A 14996-nucleotide genomic window follows, 5' to 3' on the forward strand; every position below is an offset into this window, starting at 1 on the left:
ATTTGATTTTGTACGTCGACGACGGCAATAAAGAAAAAAAATCGTTAGTATAGTGGCCAGTATCCCCGCCTGTCACGCGGGAGACCGGGGTTCGATTCCCCGACGGGGAGTGTCTTTTTTTTTTCCTTTTTTTTTCTGCCCGCGTGTTCCCATGGTCACCACACCCACGCTATCTATCGTTCGCGCGCGCGTGTAACTACACTTGTGCGCAGAATATTGCATTTTCAATGTTTCATATATGTAATGCTTTATGTGCGCCTTTTCATGTCTCCTCGTTAGTATAGTGGCCAGTATCCCCGCCTGTCACGCGGGAGACCGGGGTGCGATTCCCCGACGGGGAGTGTCTTTTTTTTTTTTTCCTTTTTTTTCTGCCCGCGTGTTCCCATGGTCACCACACCCACGCTATCTATCGTTCGCGCGCGCGTGTAACTACACTTGTGCGCAGAATATTGCATTTTCAATGTTTCATATATGTAATGCTTTATGTGCGCCTTTTCATGTCTCCTCGTTAGTATAGTGGCCACTATCCCCGCCTGTCACGCGGGAGACCGGGGTTCGATTCCCCGACGGGGAGTGTCTTTTTTTTTTTCCCTTTTTTTTCTGCCCGCGTGTTCCCATGGTCACCACACCCACGCTATCTATCGTTCGCGCGCGCGTGTAACTACACTTGTGCGCAGAATATTGCATTTTCAATGTTTCATATATGTAATGCTTTATGTGCGCCTTTTCATGTCTCCTCGTTAGTATAGTGGCCAGTATCCCCGCCTGTCACGCGGGAGACCGGGCTTCGATTCCCCGACGGGGAGTGTCTTTTTTTTTCCTTTTTTTGTCTGCACGCGTGTTCCCATGGTCACCACACCCACGCTATCTATCGTTCGCGCGCGCGTGTAACTAAACTTGTGCGCAGAATATTGCATTTTCAATGTTTCATATATGTAATGCTTTATGTGCGCCTTTTCATGTCTCCTCGTTAGTATAGTAAGACGGCGTTCCGAACGGTCGCGTTTTTTCATGTTCTCCGCTCCAAAGGATTTATCGGCCCCTGGCCGAGGTGCTGCTCAGGCGTCAGCCAGCAGCAATGACTACCGTATTGTGCTACCTCGTCTTCCTACCGGTAAGCTGGTTGTGGACTCCGTTTTCCTGCATGCTGACTTAGCTGGTCGACCGTACAGAGCCCAAGACTTCAGAGACGCCCTTCGGAATGTTATTGACCTAAAGGAAATAAGTTCCATTGGCCAATTTCAGATGTCGCACGTGTGGATGGTGACGTGCAAGTCACCAATGGCAAAATCAAATCTAGTCACGTGCGGGGATTTATCGGTGAAAGGAAGACGCTGCATCATCATGGACCCTGAGCCCACGGAAGTAAAAATGAAGCTTTTATGGCTACCTGAGCGTTTGGAAGACGCCTACATTCGAGATTCACTCCAGGCTTACGGGAAAGTGAAATCTATATCAGCAGAAAGCTGGAGAGTATCGGAGATGGAAGAAATGCGTACTCTAAATCGTGATGTGGTGTTGTCTCTTGCTGACGGAGTAGGTGTGGGTGACGTTCCACATCTACTACCTGTCTGTGGAGTGCAGAGCCTTGTACTGATTCCAGGCAGACCCCCGCTTTGTCTCCGCTGTAACAAGGTTGGCCACATTCGTCGCAACTGCAGAACTCCACGTTGTGAAGACTGCCGGCGCTTTGGCCACACAGCTGAAGAATGTGTGGTAACATACGCCGACAAGTTACGACATAGGACACGACCTCCTGACGAATGCGTGCAAGAACACATAATGGACGCCACAGAGGTTCTCGACGCGACCGGAGATGTTCCTTGTGCCGCGGAGACCAGTTGTGCCGGCAAGTCTCGTCTAGATGTAAAAGACAATGTCATCGCACAACCGCCCAAGGACAAGGAAGGTAGCAAAGCGACAGATGATCAGTCCAAGCAACAGTGCAATGAGGCGCCCGTAATCAAACAGCCAGTTCCTGCCCAGCAAGCTAAAGAGGCAGCCGAAAATGAATCATCTGCTTCACCCAAGCTTCTCGACACGTGCCCTGTGCTGGTAGAGGACAGGCGAAGTAACGCGGATACATCAATTCCGAAGCGCCGTGCGACAAACACATCGGAAACAAGCACGGACAGCGACACGACCAGTACCACAAGAAAAGCACGTCGCCGCAAGACATCGAAACACTCAGGAAAGTGCCGACGATCACGGTCCAGGAGGCCTGGTGGGGGTTCGGAGGGAGCCTCACCGTTGCCCTCAAGGACCGACCACATAGATAATTAGGTCCGTATAGTGGTTAGTCACCATGGCGCTGACACAGCAACTTCTCTTCGCAACTTTGAATGTACGGGGCCTTAGGTCTTTGCAGAAACAGGCACAGCTTCGCCGGCTTTTATCTAGGCATCACCTCGACTTCGTCGCCGTGCAGGAGACGAAGATTGAGAGTGATGACGAAACAGAAAGGGCCTTGCGACCTTTTCTATCTGAATATAATGTCTGCGTTTCACACGCCCTTGGTTTATCCGCGGGCTGCTTCCTGTTTCTGAAAAAGAGCCTACTTTGTTCAGCATTTAGTTACCATGTGGACGCTGAAGGCCGATACATATACTGCGATTTTGTGTTGCAGGGTGTGCCATGGCGAATAGTTAACCTCTACGCATTTAATGACGCTGCCAAACGAATTCTTTTATTTGATACTGTGTCTAATCTACTGGACTGTGAACGCTGCATTGTGTTAATGGGAGATTTCAATTGTGTATGTGATCCGAGTGATCGAAGTGGGATTAACATTCAGCGAGACAGGAGTGGTGAAGTTTTGTCTAACGTGATAGAGAATGCAGGGCTCATAGATATAGGAGCGTCGGGACAGGGTTCTTGCTCTTATACACGAATTCAAGGTCACTCTTACGTCCGCCTTGATCGAATTTATGTCTCTTCATCACTCCTCTCCCGAAGACTGTCTTGTAGTACTATCCCAGTTTCGTTCTCTGATCATTGTATGGTTATCGCAAAAATTGGTGAGAAATCTGTAACCAATTTCCGACCACAGTGGGCACTCTGGAAACTTAACTCTGAGCTCCTAAATGATCAGGAATTTATCAATCGTGTGCGTATGGCCCTAACAACTTGTTTTTCTACAGACTTGCCATTATTTGCTGCTTGGGAACTCTTTAAGCAAGAGGTTCGCACAGTGGCTATAGAAATTGGGTCGGTGAAATCGTTTTATAGAAAGAATGAAGAAAAAATGCTCCTCAAGAGCCTAAGTAGCATTTACGAGATGGAATGCGAAATGCCAGGCACTTACATAGAAGATATGGAAAATATTAAATGTGAGTTACAAAAGTATGACGCACTACGTTACCGAGGTGCGCGAGTTCGATCTCGAAACAGCCGTGCTTTGCACTCTGAACAGCCAACACGTCAAGCTTTACTTGATGAGCGATGTCACGGTACTTCAAAAGTAATTTCGGAAATCTACTCCAAAGGTAGTCTTGTAACAAATACGAATGACATAATTTCACAATTTGAAAGTTACTACAATGCTTTGTTCAGTGCACCTCCCGAAGATCATGATGCAAAAGTCTTAGAGAGTTTTGTGTCTCTAGTAAAACCTTTACAGAATGAGGAGTGTGCATTCATCAGTGGTACTGTTACCATTCAAGAAATTGAGCAAGCTATTGATCAGCTGCCTTTATCGAAAACCCCCGGCCCTGATGGACTTTCAAGCGAATTTTACAAAGCGTTCAAAGGGATTATCAGTTCCATATTATTGGATATATTTATTACAAGTTTAGAGGTGGACGCCCTTCCACAATCTTTTTGCAAAAACCACACAGTTTTAATCCCAAAAAGCTCAGATAAGGAAAAACTGCGTTCTGTTGAAAGCTACAGACCAATCACGCTGTCAAACGTTGATTATAAAATCTTTGCAAAAGTTTTATCTAATAGATTACAATTTGCGATATCGATTCTCATTGGTTCCCATCAGACGTGCGGAATTAGAGGCCGATCAATTCAGACCAACATACATATCGCCCGTACACTTCTTGAGTACTGTTACGGTTCCACTGAGCAGCTTGCAATGCTCCAAGTAGACCTTGCTAAAGCTTTTGATCGAGTCAGTCATTCCTATTTATTTTCTCTTCTGGAACACGCCAATGTTGGCTCCATTGTGCTTAAAGGAGTTAGGCTTTGCTACACCCATTGTTCTACTCGTTTAGTTATTAATGGCCATCTGTCCAAACCCGTTGCTATCTGCTCTTCGGTAAAACAAGGATGCCCGATGTCCCCACTACTCTTCGCCCTTTACCTGGAACCACTATGCTTAAGCGTAATTCAGTCAAGTTCCATCCATGGCTTCAACATACTGGGTAATGAGGTTAAAGTGTTAGCTTATGCAGATGATCTAGCGTTTTTCTGCACAGATAAGCCCAGTGTTGAAAAGGTTGTAGCTACAATAGAGAAATTTGGCAGCGTATCAGGAGCACAAATGAACTCCTCGAAAAGCTTAGGCTTATGGTTCGGCTCCTGGTGTTATAAGCCAGAACAGTTTGCAGGCATTAAGTGGACTCATGTTCCGCCAACGTATCTTGGCGTGCCGCTAGACGCATATAAATTAAGCGCGCACTATTGGAAAGAACGGGTTTCAGCCTTGCAAAGTTACGCTCAGACATTCGTTCCATACCGACTTTCTATTTTCGGAAGGGCTGAAGCCTGCAATAAGTTTTTAGCAACTAAAATTTACTACGTATTGCAAGTTATTCACTGTGCCAGGCTCTACATCCAACGCTTTCACCGAATTTTTGCAACTTTCATATGGTCTTCCACTTTCGAGCCCATGAGGAGAGACAATGTTTTTAGACCAGTTAGTGAGGGTGGGCTCGGCTTAGTGCATCTTTACGTGCGGCAAATAGTGTCCCGTTTCTTCTTTTTTCGCGATCCTTCACATCCTATAATTCGGTCATTCATGCAAGTCACACTTGTTGATGCTTTACCTGATTTAGTTGTTTCATCAAATTTTTCTTCGCCTTTATGCTTGTTGGGGTTCATGCAGGAGGTTTATTTGGCGGTTCGTTTCCTGACAGTTCGGTTTTCTACTGAATACTTGTACTCCGTGTCGCGTAAAAAGTTATACAAAGATTTACTGTCCATGCTTTTTCCACCTCCATTTTACCGATCACTATACATTGAATGGCCAGGCCACGATGTACTAAAACGAGTTCGTAAAATGTATATATCCCCATGCTGCAAAACATTCTTTTACAAACTTCATAGTGAAACTTTACCGGTAAAAACATGGCTACAGAAAAAGGGTATATTTGTGACTTCTGTTAATTGTCGTCTTTGTGATGTGCCAGAGACAATTGAACACTGTTTTATTGATTGCAAAGATGCCATTCTATTTTGGGACATCCTCCAACGGACTCTAAAGAAAGACCTTGAAATCAACCCCCATACAGTGCGATATCTGCTGCCGACCCATGATGACAGTGTACCTTTCGACGTGTTCTTTCTCATGGGAATGCACAGTCTGTGGAAGACGCGAATGATGGACCGCAACGCCGAACCGGTTGTACCCACAAGAGTAAATTTCATCCAGATGACTGTGCACCTAAAGAATGTTTATGATAGACTTGATGTTCAACCGGACTGGTACCCCATTTTGGTGAGGTGCTTAGCCTTACCACCCTTTTAAAGCGGAACAGTGCTTCTTCTGTTTTTCTGTGTGTGACTCATTCTACCCACCTTTCTATGACTATGCACAATTAGTGAATGTTTTTTGGATGACATGTTAATGTATTAAATACCACGAAAGAAAAAAAAATCCTCGTTAGTATAGTGGCCAGTATCCCCGCCTGTCACGCGGGAGACCGGGGTTCGATTCCCCGACGGGGAGTGTCTTTTTTTTCCTTTTTTTTCTGCACGCGTGTTCCCATGGTCACCACACCCACGCTATCTATCGTTCACGCGCGCGTGTAACTACACTTGTGCGCATAATATTGCATTTTCAATGTTTCATATATGTAATGCTTTATGTGCGCCTTTTCATGTCTCCTCGTTAGTATAGTGGCCAGTATCCCCGCCTGTCACGCGGGAGACCGGGGTTCGATTCCCCGACGGGGAGTGTCTTTTTTTTTTCCTTTTTTTTCTGCACGCGTGTTCCCATGGTCACCACACCCACGCTATCTATCGTTCGCGCGCGCGTGTAACTACACTTGTGCGCAGAATATTGCATTTTCAATGTTTCATATATGTAATGCTTTATGTGCGCCTTTTCATGTCTCCTCGTTAGTATAGATTCTACTTCCGGCTACCGTTCGGTACGGACGCGGGATGTCTTGCTCCGGTGGAGCGGTGTTTGCGGCTCAGCCGAGCCGCGGAAACAGGATTATTGCCGATGAAGACAAGGAATACCAAGTTGTTTTGCCGCAATTGCCAACAGGACCCTGCGTTTTCAATACTGTTTTCCTTCACGGGGATGTGACCGCTAGGCCTTTACGCGCCGAAGATTTCAGGGACACGCTGGCTCGTCTGGGACTGCTGCCCGAGGTTGTTAGCTTGGGGGCGTTCCGGATGAACCACGTTTGGGCGGTTACCTTCAGGAGCTCGGAGGCGACGAAGAAAATGTTGGCGTTCGGCGAAATTATGGTGAAAGAAAGAAGATGCCTAGTGCTGGACCCTGCAAGTCAGGAGGTACGCGTGAAGGTGTTCTGGCTCCTTCACCATGTCCCGGACGAAGACGTCCGTGCTGCTCTCGCCCCTTATGGAAAAGCCACTGACGTGGCGAGACAACGCTGGCGGGTGCAAGGCATCACGGACAAAGGGTCGACAACGCGCACCGTAACCTTGAAGCTCAAGGCGGGCGGGACCATCGACGATCTGCCACATCAGTTTCGAGTGGCCGGTATGATGGCACTTCTCGTGGCCCCTGGAAGGGCTCCGTTGTGCCTGAGGTGCAACCGCACAGGACATATAAGGCGGGAGTGCCGCGTACTCCGTTGTGCCCTTTGCCGGCGCTTTGGGCACGATGAGAGCCAGTGTGTGCGGACGTATGCGAACATCGCAGGCCCTGCGAAGATCGACGAGGTCATTGAAGAGCACGTCATGGATGCTGCTGACGCCGAGGAAGCGGCTGACGGTCTCAGCGGTACGCAAAACACAAAGGTGAAAGGCGTGGGTACGCCTGACGAGTCTACCGAAATCGTCAAAGCCGGAAAGGAAGGTAAAGTGCAAGGAGCAGAGCCAGCCGCGGAAACGCCGGCCAAGGACGCAGCGACTAAGGTCGCCACAAAGGACTGCAATAAAGAGAAAGTGAAGACGCCATCACCCCCAGCACTACCACTCTCCGTCGTCAAGCTCCCCTCCCTCGTCTCCCAGCAGAGGACTTCAAAATCGTTTTCAAACCGGGAGGGGGACTTGACCTCCGCACTACCACTAACGGAGCCCTGCTACAAATCCTCTGCACGCTTGCCACCATCGACTATGCCACCGCCCGCACCGCCGACCGTGTACGGATCAATCCGTACAACAACTCCCTGACTATCAGCACCCCATCTGAACCCCGCGCTCGTCTCTACCTTCGGGTATCGGAACTCCGCCTGGGTCCCACCTCTTATCCCCTGCGTGCCTACATGGCAGCACCCGACAACGCCCTCCGCGGCATTATATACAACGCCGTGGACTCCCAAACCCAGGACGAGATCGTCCAAGATCTACAAGCCATGAATGTCAACACCCCCTACGCCATCGCCGACGCACGCCAGATGGGGCGCTCGCAATCTATCCTCATCACCTTCGTCGGCACTACAACACTCCCCAGTGCCATCGTCTTCAACTGCGGGATCTACCGCTGCCACCCGTTCCGTCCGAAAGCCGAGGCCTGCACTAACTGCTGGGCTCCCGGCCACCGCGCGGACGTGTGCACGAAGCCCAAATCCACCCTCTGTCACCGCTGCGGCCAGGCTCACAAGGCAGTCGAGCCCCCGACCTGCGTCCCCTGCTGCATCTTGTGCAGGGGAGCCCACGTCACGGGCTCGCGTCCGTGCAAGCTCCGGTTCGACCGGAACGGCCCGTCGTCACCTCCGGCCACCTCTAAGCCTCAGCCTCCCCCACCAGCGCCACCCACCGGGCCCATCCACAAGACCTCTCGGCCTTCCCGCCGCCGCTCTCCCTCCCGTGGTGCCCGGTCTGCCAGCCGCCACCGCTCCGTCTCCTTCCCGCCTCTGCCCAGGTCCGAGGCGTCCACCGCCCCCACCACCACATCACCGGTAAGCTGGAAATCGCAGCCTCACACGTCGGACCCCCAAACCGCGGCCCTCAAGGCCACTATCGCTGCCCAGCAGCTACAAATTCAGGAGCTGTCGCGCCAGTTGCAGGCCGCGCTAGCGCGTCTGTCCTCCCCCGCTCCTTCTCCTTCTCCTTGCCCAGCTACCGCACCTTCACAAACGCCGCCTCAGCTGGCGCCAGCAGAGGAGCCAATGAACACGGCACCCTCGGCTGCGTCATCGCGCGCCTCCTCTCCCACCCGCCACCCCTCGCACAAACGCCGATCACCCTCTTCCGATGACGTAGCGCCCGAGCGTGACATCGTTCGCAAAACAACCTCCTTCTTGGAGGCGTTTGAGCAGCGCGTCATGGCGCGCTTCGTGCGACTTGAGGAGCGCATCGCCAGTGTCGACAACCGCGTGGCCACCATCGAATCCCACCTTACCGCCCTAGACACCAGGGTCGCGGTCCTAGAGGCCCGCCAGAGCGCGACTGAGGCCACCCTCGCGCACCTCTCGCTCCCCGCCCCCCTCCCCCCGGCACCTACCCCAACTCCGTCCGGTGACCCCGCCATCCATCATGGCCAGACACCCCCCGCACCTTAATCTCTGGCAGTGGAACTGTCGGGGGGTTCCGCGGCAAGCGGAGCACCCTGCAGCTCCACCTCCAGAACATCCCTCCCGACACTCTCCCCTCTGTCCTAGCACTCCAGGAACCCCTAGCTCCCGTGAAGCTGCGCGACTACACCTCCTTTCATCCTTCTTCTGAGACCCACCCAAACGTTGCCACCCTGGTGCACCGTAACCTTGCTGCCGTGCTGCACCAGCTGGACGTTTCAGGCTGTGCCCATCTCCTCCTCGAAATCCTTCCCCGCCGTCGCACTGAGGCAAGCCTCTCTGTTCTCAATGTGTACAGCCCTCCCAAAGCCCCTTCAGCCCCTCTACTCCTCGTCCTCCGCAAAGCGCTCTCCTGCGCTGGCCGCAACGCCATGGTAGTTCTGGGCGATTTCAACGCACCTCATACTAGCTGGGGCTACCCCCAGAACACCCGCAAGGGCCACTCGCTCTGGACTTTCATCCACAATGAATGTCTTTCCGTCCTTAATGACTTCGCTCGCCCCACCAGGATCGGATCCAGTGTCCAACGAGACACCAATCCGGACCTTACCCTCGCCAAAAATGTAGCCGATCCGACCTGGTCTAATACGGGAGTCTCCTTCGGTAGCGATCACTACATCCTCTGCACCACTTTCCCTCTCCCCTCCCTTGCTCGCACCTCTACTCGTCTCACCCAGATAGTTGACTGGGACCGCTTCCGTTCCACTCGTCTTTCTACTTCCTCCTCTGCTCCTATCATCGAAATCTCTGCCTGGACTGAGACACTTTTGGCAGACGTCCATACTGCCACATCCACACTCCCTGCAGCACCACACTCCACCACGGCAGACAGCCGTCTACTGCACCTTTGGGAGGCCTATCACGCTGTCCACCGCCGGTGGCAGGCTCAGAAACACAATCGCCGCCTGCGCCTCCGTTTGGCCCGGCTCGCGTCAGACATGGAGGAGCACTGCTCCTCTCTTCTTCGACAACAGTGGGGCCAGACATGCGACCGCATGGCCGGCAACCTGGGTCTCCGCGACACGTGGTCACTTCTCAGGGTGCTGCTAGACCCTACACACACCAAAGCTTCCCAGCGCAAGGATATATCCCATCTCCTTCACTCCTCCCCACTCACCGATACTGACTTCCTGGCGGCCCTCCGGGACCGCTACCTCTGCACCGACCCCCCTACAACTCTTCCCGCCTACACCGGTTCCCCCAACCCTGACCTTGAGGCGGACATCTCCCTGGGAGAGGTTCGTGCGGCGCTACTCACGCTCCGCACCACTTCGGCCCCGGGGGCGGACCGCATCACTAACAAGGCACTCCGAAACCTAGATACCCCCTCCCTCGAAGCCCTTACTGACCTTCTCAATGAGCATTGGCAGGCTGGTACTCTTCCTTCCTCCTGGACCCATGCACGTGTCTCTTTCATCCCCAAACCCGGTAAACCTATTGCCCTCGAGCACCTCCGCCCCATCTCTCTCACCTCCTGTCTCGGCAAGCTGTTCGAGCACGTCATCCTGGCTCGCCTCCAGACCTATCTGGATCATCATGACCTATATCCGGACTCTATGTTCGGCTTTCGTCCCCAGTTGTCCACCCAGGATGTCATGCTCCAGCTTTCCGAGGATGTCCTACACCCCTTCCACCACAAACGCGCTCGAGCTATCCTGGCGCTGGACCTTACCAAAGCATTCGACAATGTACACCACACCGCCATTTTGGACGCTCTCTCCTCCCTTCATGTCGGACCCCGTGTCCATGCTTACGTGACCGCTTTCCTCGCCCACCGCACAGCCGAGATCTCGTACGGCCCACTTTCTTCTCCTTCTTTCTCCCTTGGCAACAAGGGTACTCCCCAAGGCTCTGTCTTGTCCCCTCTTCTATTTAACGTCACTCTCTTCCCGCTGGCACGTGCACTACGCACTATCCCAGCTCTGTCTCATGCTTTCTACGCCGATGACATCACCCTATGGGTGACCACCGGCAATCTTGGCGACATGGAGACCACTCTCCAGGCGGGCGTGGACGCGGTGGCGACTCACGCCCGGTCTGTCGGGTTGAGCTGCTCCCCGGCCAAATCGGAGCTTTTGCTCTTTCTGCCTCGGGGGATGGCCCCCCTGTCGCCTTCTCCACTCACAGTCTCCCTTGACGGCACACCCATTCCCCTCGTCTCCACTCTCCGCATTCTCGGACTCTTTCTTCAGTCCAATGGCAAGCACACCACCCTCATCACTCGACTCACCAACACTGTACACCAGACCATCCGCCTAATACGCCGCATTGCCAACCGTCACCACGGCATGCGCGAACACGACCTCCGCCGCCTAGTCCAGGCCTTCGTTCTCAGCCGCTTCATCTATTCTCTTCCGTATATTTTCCTTTCACGCACCGAGGAAGACAAAGTCAACAGCCTCATTCGTCAGGCATATAAGTCGGCCCTGTCTCTTCCCACATCTACTTCAACGGCTCGGTTACTGTCGATGGGCGTCCACAACTCCCTTACAGAGCTGACGGAGGCCCATCGCACGGCCCAGCTCCTCCGTCTCTCCCGCACTCGGCCTGGTCGCGCACTTCTCTCTACCCTTAAACTCTCCCCTCTTACCCCTCTTCCCACCTCACTGCCCATCCCTTCCCACGTCTACTCCCTGCTAACCGTTAATCCCCTCCCTAAGAATATGCACCCTGAACACCACCCGTCCCGTAGAGCAGCGCGAGCCTCCGCGCTCTGGCGTCAGTACGAACGGCAACCCGCCGTGGCTTACGTGGATGCCGCCCCGTACCGCCACTACCCAGCCCATGCCCTTGCAGTCACTGACAACTCTTTTCGACCCACTCTTACTGCCTCAGTATACACTTCGACCTCGGTCGAGGCCGAAGAGGCAGCTATTGCCCTTGCCATCACGCAAACCTCCGCGGAATACATTTTCAGTGATTCCAAGCCTGCAGTCTACAACTACGCGGTTGGACGGGTGGCATCCCCGGCCTCCGGTATCTTGCGTTCCGACACTGTTCCCTCTCGCCCAATCCAAATCATCTGGGTGCCCACTCACGCGGCCCATCCTGGCAACGAGGCGGCCAATTCCATCGCTCGCGATTCGACTGACCGAGCAAGCCCGCCCCCGCCGGGAATGGATACGCGCGATGCGCTCCTCACGTACCACGATATCACCTTGCACTACCGCCTATCTCGTCTCACCTTCCCCCCACCGCACAAATCCCTTTCCCAGCACCACCAACACTTGTGGCGCCACCTTCAGGCCCACACCTTTCTTACTCCTGCACGTCTTGCCCTCTTCCACCCCGGGACGTACTCGCCGGCCTGCCGCTTATGTGACAGCTCCCGCGCCGATTACGATCACATCTTATTCTCCTGCCCGGCACACTTGCCCCCTGCCTCTTGGCACCTAACCAGTCCGCAGCAGTGGGAGGCTGCTTTGTCCAGCACCGAGCCGGATCTCCAACTCCGGCTGGTGACCTGGGCAGAGGACGTCGCGACTAGGCACGGCCTGGACGCCACAACCGGCAGCCTGAAGGCCGCCCACAACGCTGCTTTTTAATTTTCATTACTTCGGGCCTTCTCAATAAAAGTTTTCCACCACCACCACCAACAGACAAGGAAACCCCTATGGACACCAGCGGTGCGGCAGCGAAAAGGACCCTTGAGGAAAGCAATGACGGCGAACCAGGGGCTCAAAGCCAGGTGGCTCAAAGCGAGCCTCCCTTGAAGACCACCAATGTCCGTCGATCCACGCTGAAGCCGGCACCGAACTTGCCACCCGACAGGAAACCGTCGGCGCCGGCGCCGAGCCGACATAGTGTGATAATGTGTGTACCAGTGTTACTTTTCTTTTTTGCCGGAGTGGGTGGGGTGGCGGGGCTTGCTTGGGGCGGTGTGGCAATGGGCGACTGCAACAAGGCGCAATTTGCACGATGGAAATCCATAGATGTGGCATCCAACGACGGCAGTCCAGAGGATGGTTTTCGCTGCGCAGTTCCAGCAAACGTGAGTGTGCAGCTAGTTGTGTGCAAAGAGTGTCGTCGGTCCGTTCTTTCTTCATAGCATAATGAATCCCACAGATATCACGATACGAGTAGGTAGTATTAATGTAAGGGACCTTGGGTCTAAACGAAAACAGTACCAGCTAAGCAGACTGTTCATGGAAACTGATCTAGATATTATCGCCGTGCAGGAAACTAAAGTCGAAAGTGAAGAAGGAACGGACCGTATGGTAGATGTGTTTCGGCCACGGTATTATGTGTGTATATCACATTCTGTTGGTAAAGCTGGTGGGTGCGCCCTTTTTATTCGGAGTGCACTGAACATAGTTATTGAAAATGTTGTGTGTGATGTTAATGGCCGTCAAATAGTGTGCGACTTTGTAAATGGAGCGGTGAAGTGGCGAGCGATATGTTTTTACGCACCTAACAAAGTATGTGAGCGCAAGGTGTTCTTTGAAGGCCTTAAAAGTCAATTGAATTGTCAAAGCAACATTTTATTGATGGGAGACTTCAACTGTGTTTGCTATGCTGAGGACCGAGTGCTAAGCCCTACGGTTCACGACTCAAGCGCGCAATTTTTAGCCACGAGTATAAGCGAAGGCAATTTGGTAGATGTGGGTTATGTCATGGGATATGGCTCGACTCCTAAGTTCACGCATTTTCAAGGAGCCAGCCATGCACGATTGGATAGGATATACATGACAGCTGACTTGGTTACAATGTGTAGCAGCTATGAGGTCAAATCTGTGTGTTTCAGTGACCACTGTTTAGTTATGTTGGCATTGGGACCTAGAAAACCAAAATTTAACTGGGCGTTGTGGAAGTTAAATTCCAAACTGCTAGATGACGCACTGTTCGTTAAGAAAGTTAACCATAACATTCAGAACCTTTTAGAGAAGGACTGTAAAAGTATTGCGGAAGCATGGGAATGTTTCAAGCAGGAAACGAAGTTAATGGCAATGGAAAGATCATCCACATTACGCCGGGAGGAAAAAAGAAAAGAAAAAGAGTTACAATGCCAACTTGGACTTCTACCTAACTATGGAAAGTTCTTGCCCAGGTATCTTTGCGAAGGGAATAAAAGAAGTAAAAGTTCAGTTAGAAAGCGTTGATCAAGAAAAGTATCGAGGTGCGGTTATACGTGCGCGCGCAGAAAGATTATGGTGCGGTGAAAATCCGACAAAAAGAGCGCTTTCGGACGAAAAGAGCTACGCTTCACGAAACGAGATAAGAGCCATCACATATCGAAACGAAATTGTTCGAGAGAACGAATACATTCAGCGGGCTTTTCATGAGCATTACAGCGAGTTGTTAGGCACTGAACGAGACCTTGCGGAAGGATTCGAAGATCACTTTTTGAAGCTTCTTCCAAAGTTGGATGACGATGTAAGGCTGAATCTCGAGCAGCCAATTACTGTCGCTGAAATAGAACACGCCATAAATGAGTTAGCGGTAGATAAATCACCAGGCCCTGACGGATTAGGCGCAGCTTTTTATAAGGCTTTTAAAAAGGATATGGCAATAATTTTACATGAGTTAATTAATGAGGCATATGAGAAGCAAGTACTACCACCGTCCTTTCATGAGAGTCATGTAGTATTAATACCGAAGAGCGACGACCCTCAAACTTCACTTTCGGTGCGGGCATATCGCCCTATTAGCCTTACAAATACGGACTACAAAATATACACAAAAGTTCTCGGGAGGCGACTGCAGTCGGTCATACAGAAGTTAGTAGCACCACATCAGACGTGTGGAATAAAAGGACGGTCTATTATGACTAACATTCACGTGGCACGAACGGTCCTCGAGTGTTGCGATGCCTTTTCAGAGAAGGTCGCAATACTACAGTTAGATTTGAAAAGGGCCTTCGATGGGGTGGCGCATGAAATCCTTTTTCTTGTACTTGAACATGTGAATGTTGGATCTGTGTTGACAGAAGGTGTTAAAATGTGCTATGATCGAATAGTTTCTAAGATTATAATTAATAAGACATTAACAGAAAGTATACAACTCAAATCATCTGTGAGACAGGGATGTTGTTTGTCGCCGTTGCTTTTTGCATTATACTTGGAGCCTTTCTGTTTAAAGGTGCTTTCGTGTAGCGATATCGTAGGTTATAGGGTA

General features: G+C 51.7%; 1 protein-coding gene and 2 non-coding genes across 3 annotated transcripts; all 3 read left to right on the top strand.

Moving 5' to 3' along the window:
* Positions 1-990: 990 nt before the first annotated feature.
* On the top strand, positions 991-2893 carry LOC125944606 (uncharacterized). The gene has a single exon (XM_049665120.1). It carries the CDS (start codon positions 1012-1014, stop codon positions 2281-2283), a length of 1272 nt encoding a protein of 423 aa, XP_049521077.1. The 5' UTR covers positions 991-1011; the 3' UTR covers positions 2284-2893.
* A 2931-nt stretch (positions 2894-5824) lies between these two features.
* Positions 5825-5896, top strand: Trnad-guc (transfer RNA aspartic acid (anticodon GUC)). Its single transcript has one exon. It is a non-coding gene; the product is annotated as a tRNA-Asp (tRNA).
* A 156-nt stretch (positions 5897-6052) lies between these two features.
* Trnad-guc (transfer RNA aspartic acid (anticodon GUC)) lies at positions 6053-6124 on the top strand. The gene has a single exon. It is a non-coding gene; the product is annotated as a tRNA-Asp (tRNA).
* Positions 6125-14996: the final 8872 nt, after the last annotated feature.

The sequence above is a fragment of the Dermacentor silvarum genome, chromosome 4 (assembly GCF_013339745.2).
Source record: "Dermacentor silvarum isolate Dsil-2018 chromosome 4, BIME_Dsil_1.4, whole genome shotgun sequence".
Taxonomy (NCBI): domain Eukaryota; kingdom Metazoa; phylum Arthropoda; class Arachnida; order Ixodida; family Ixodidae; genus Dermacentor; species Dermacentor silvarum.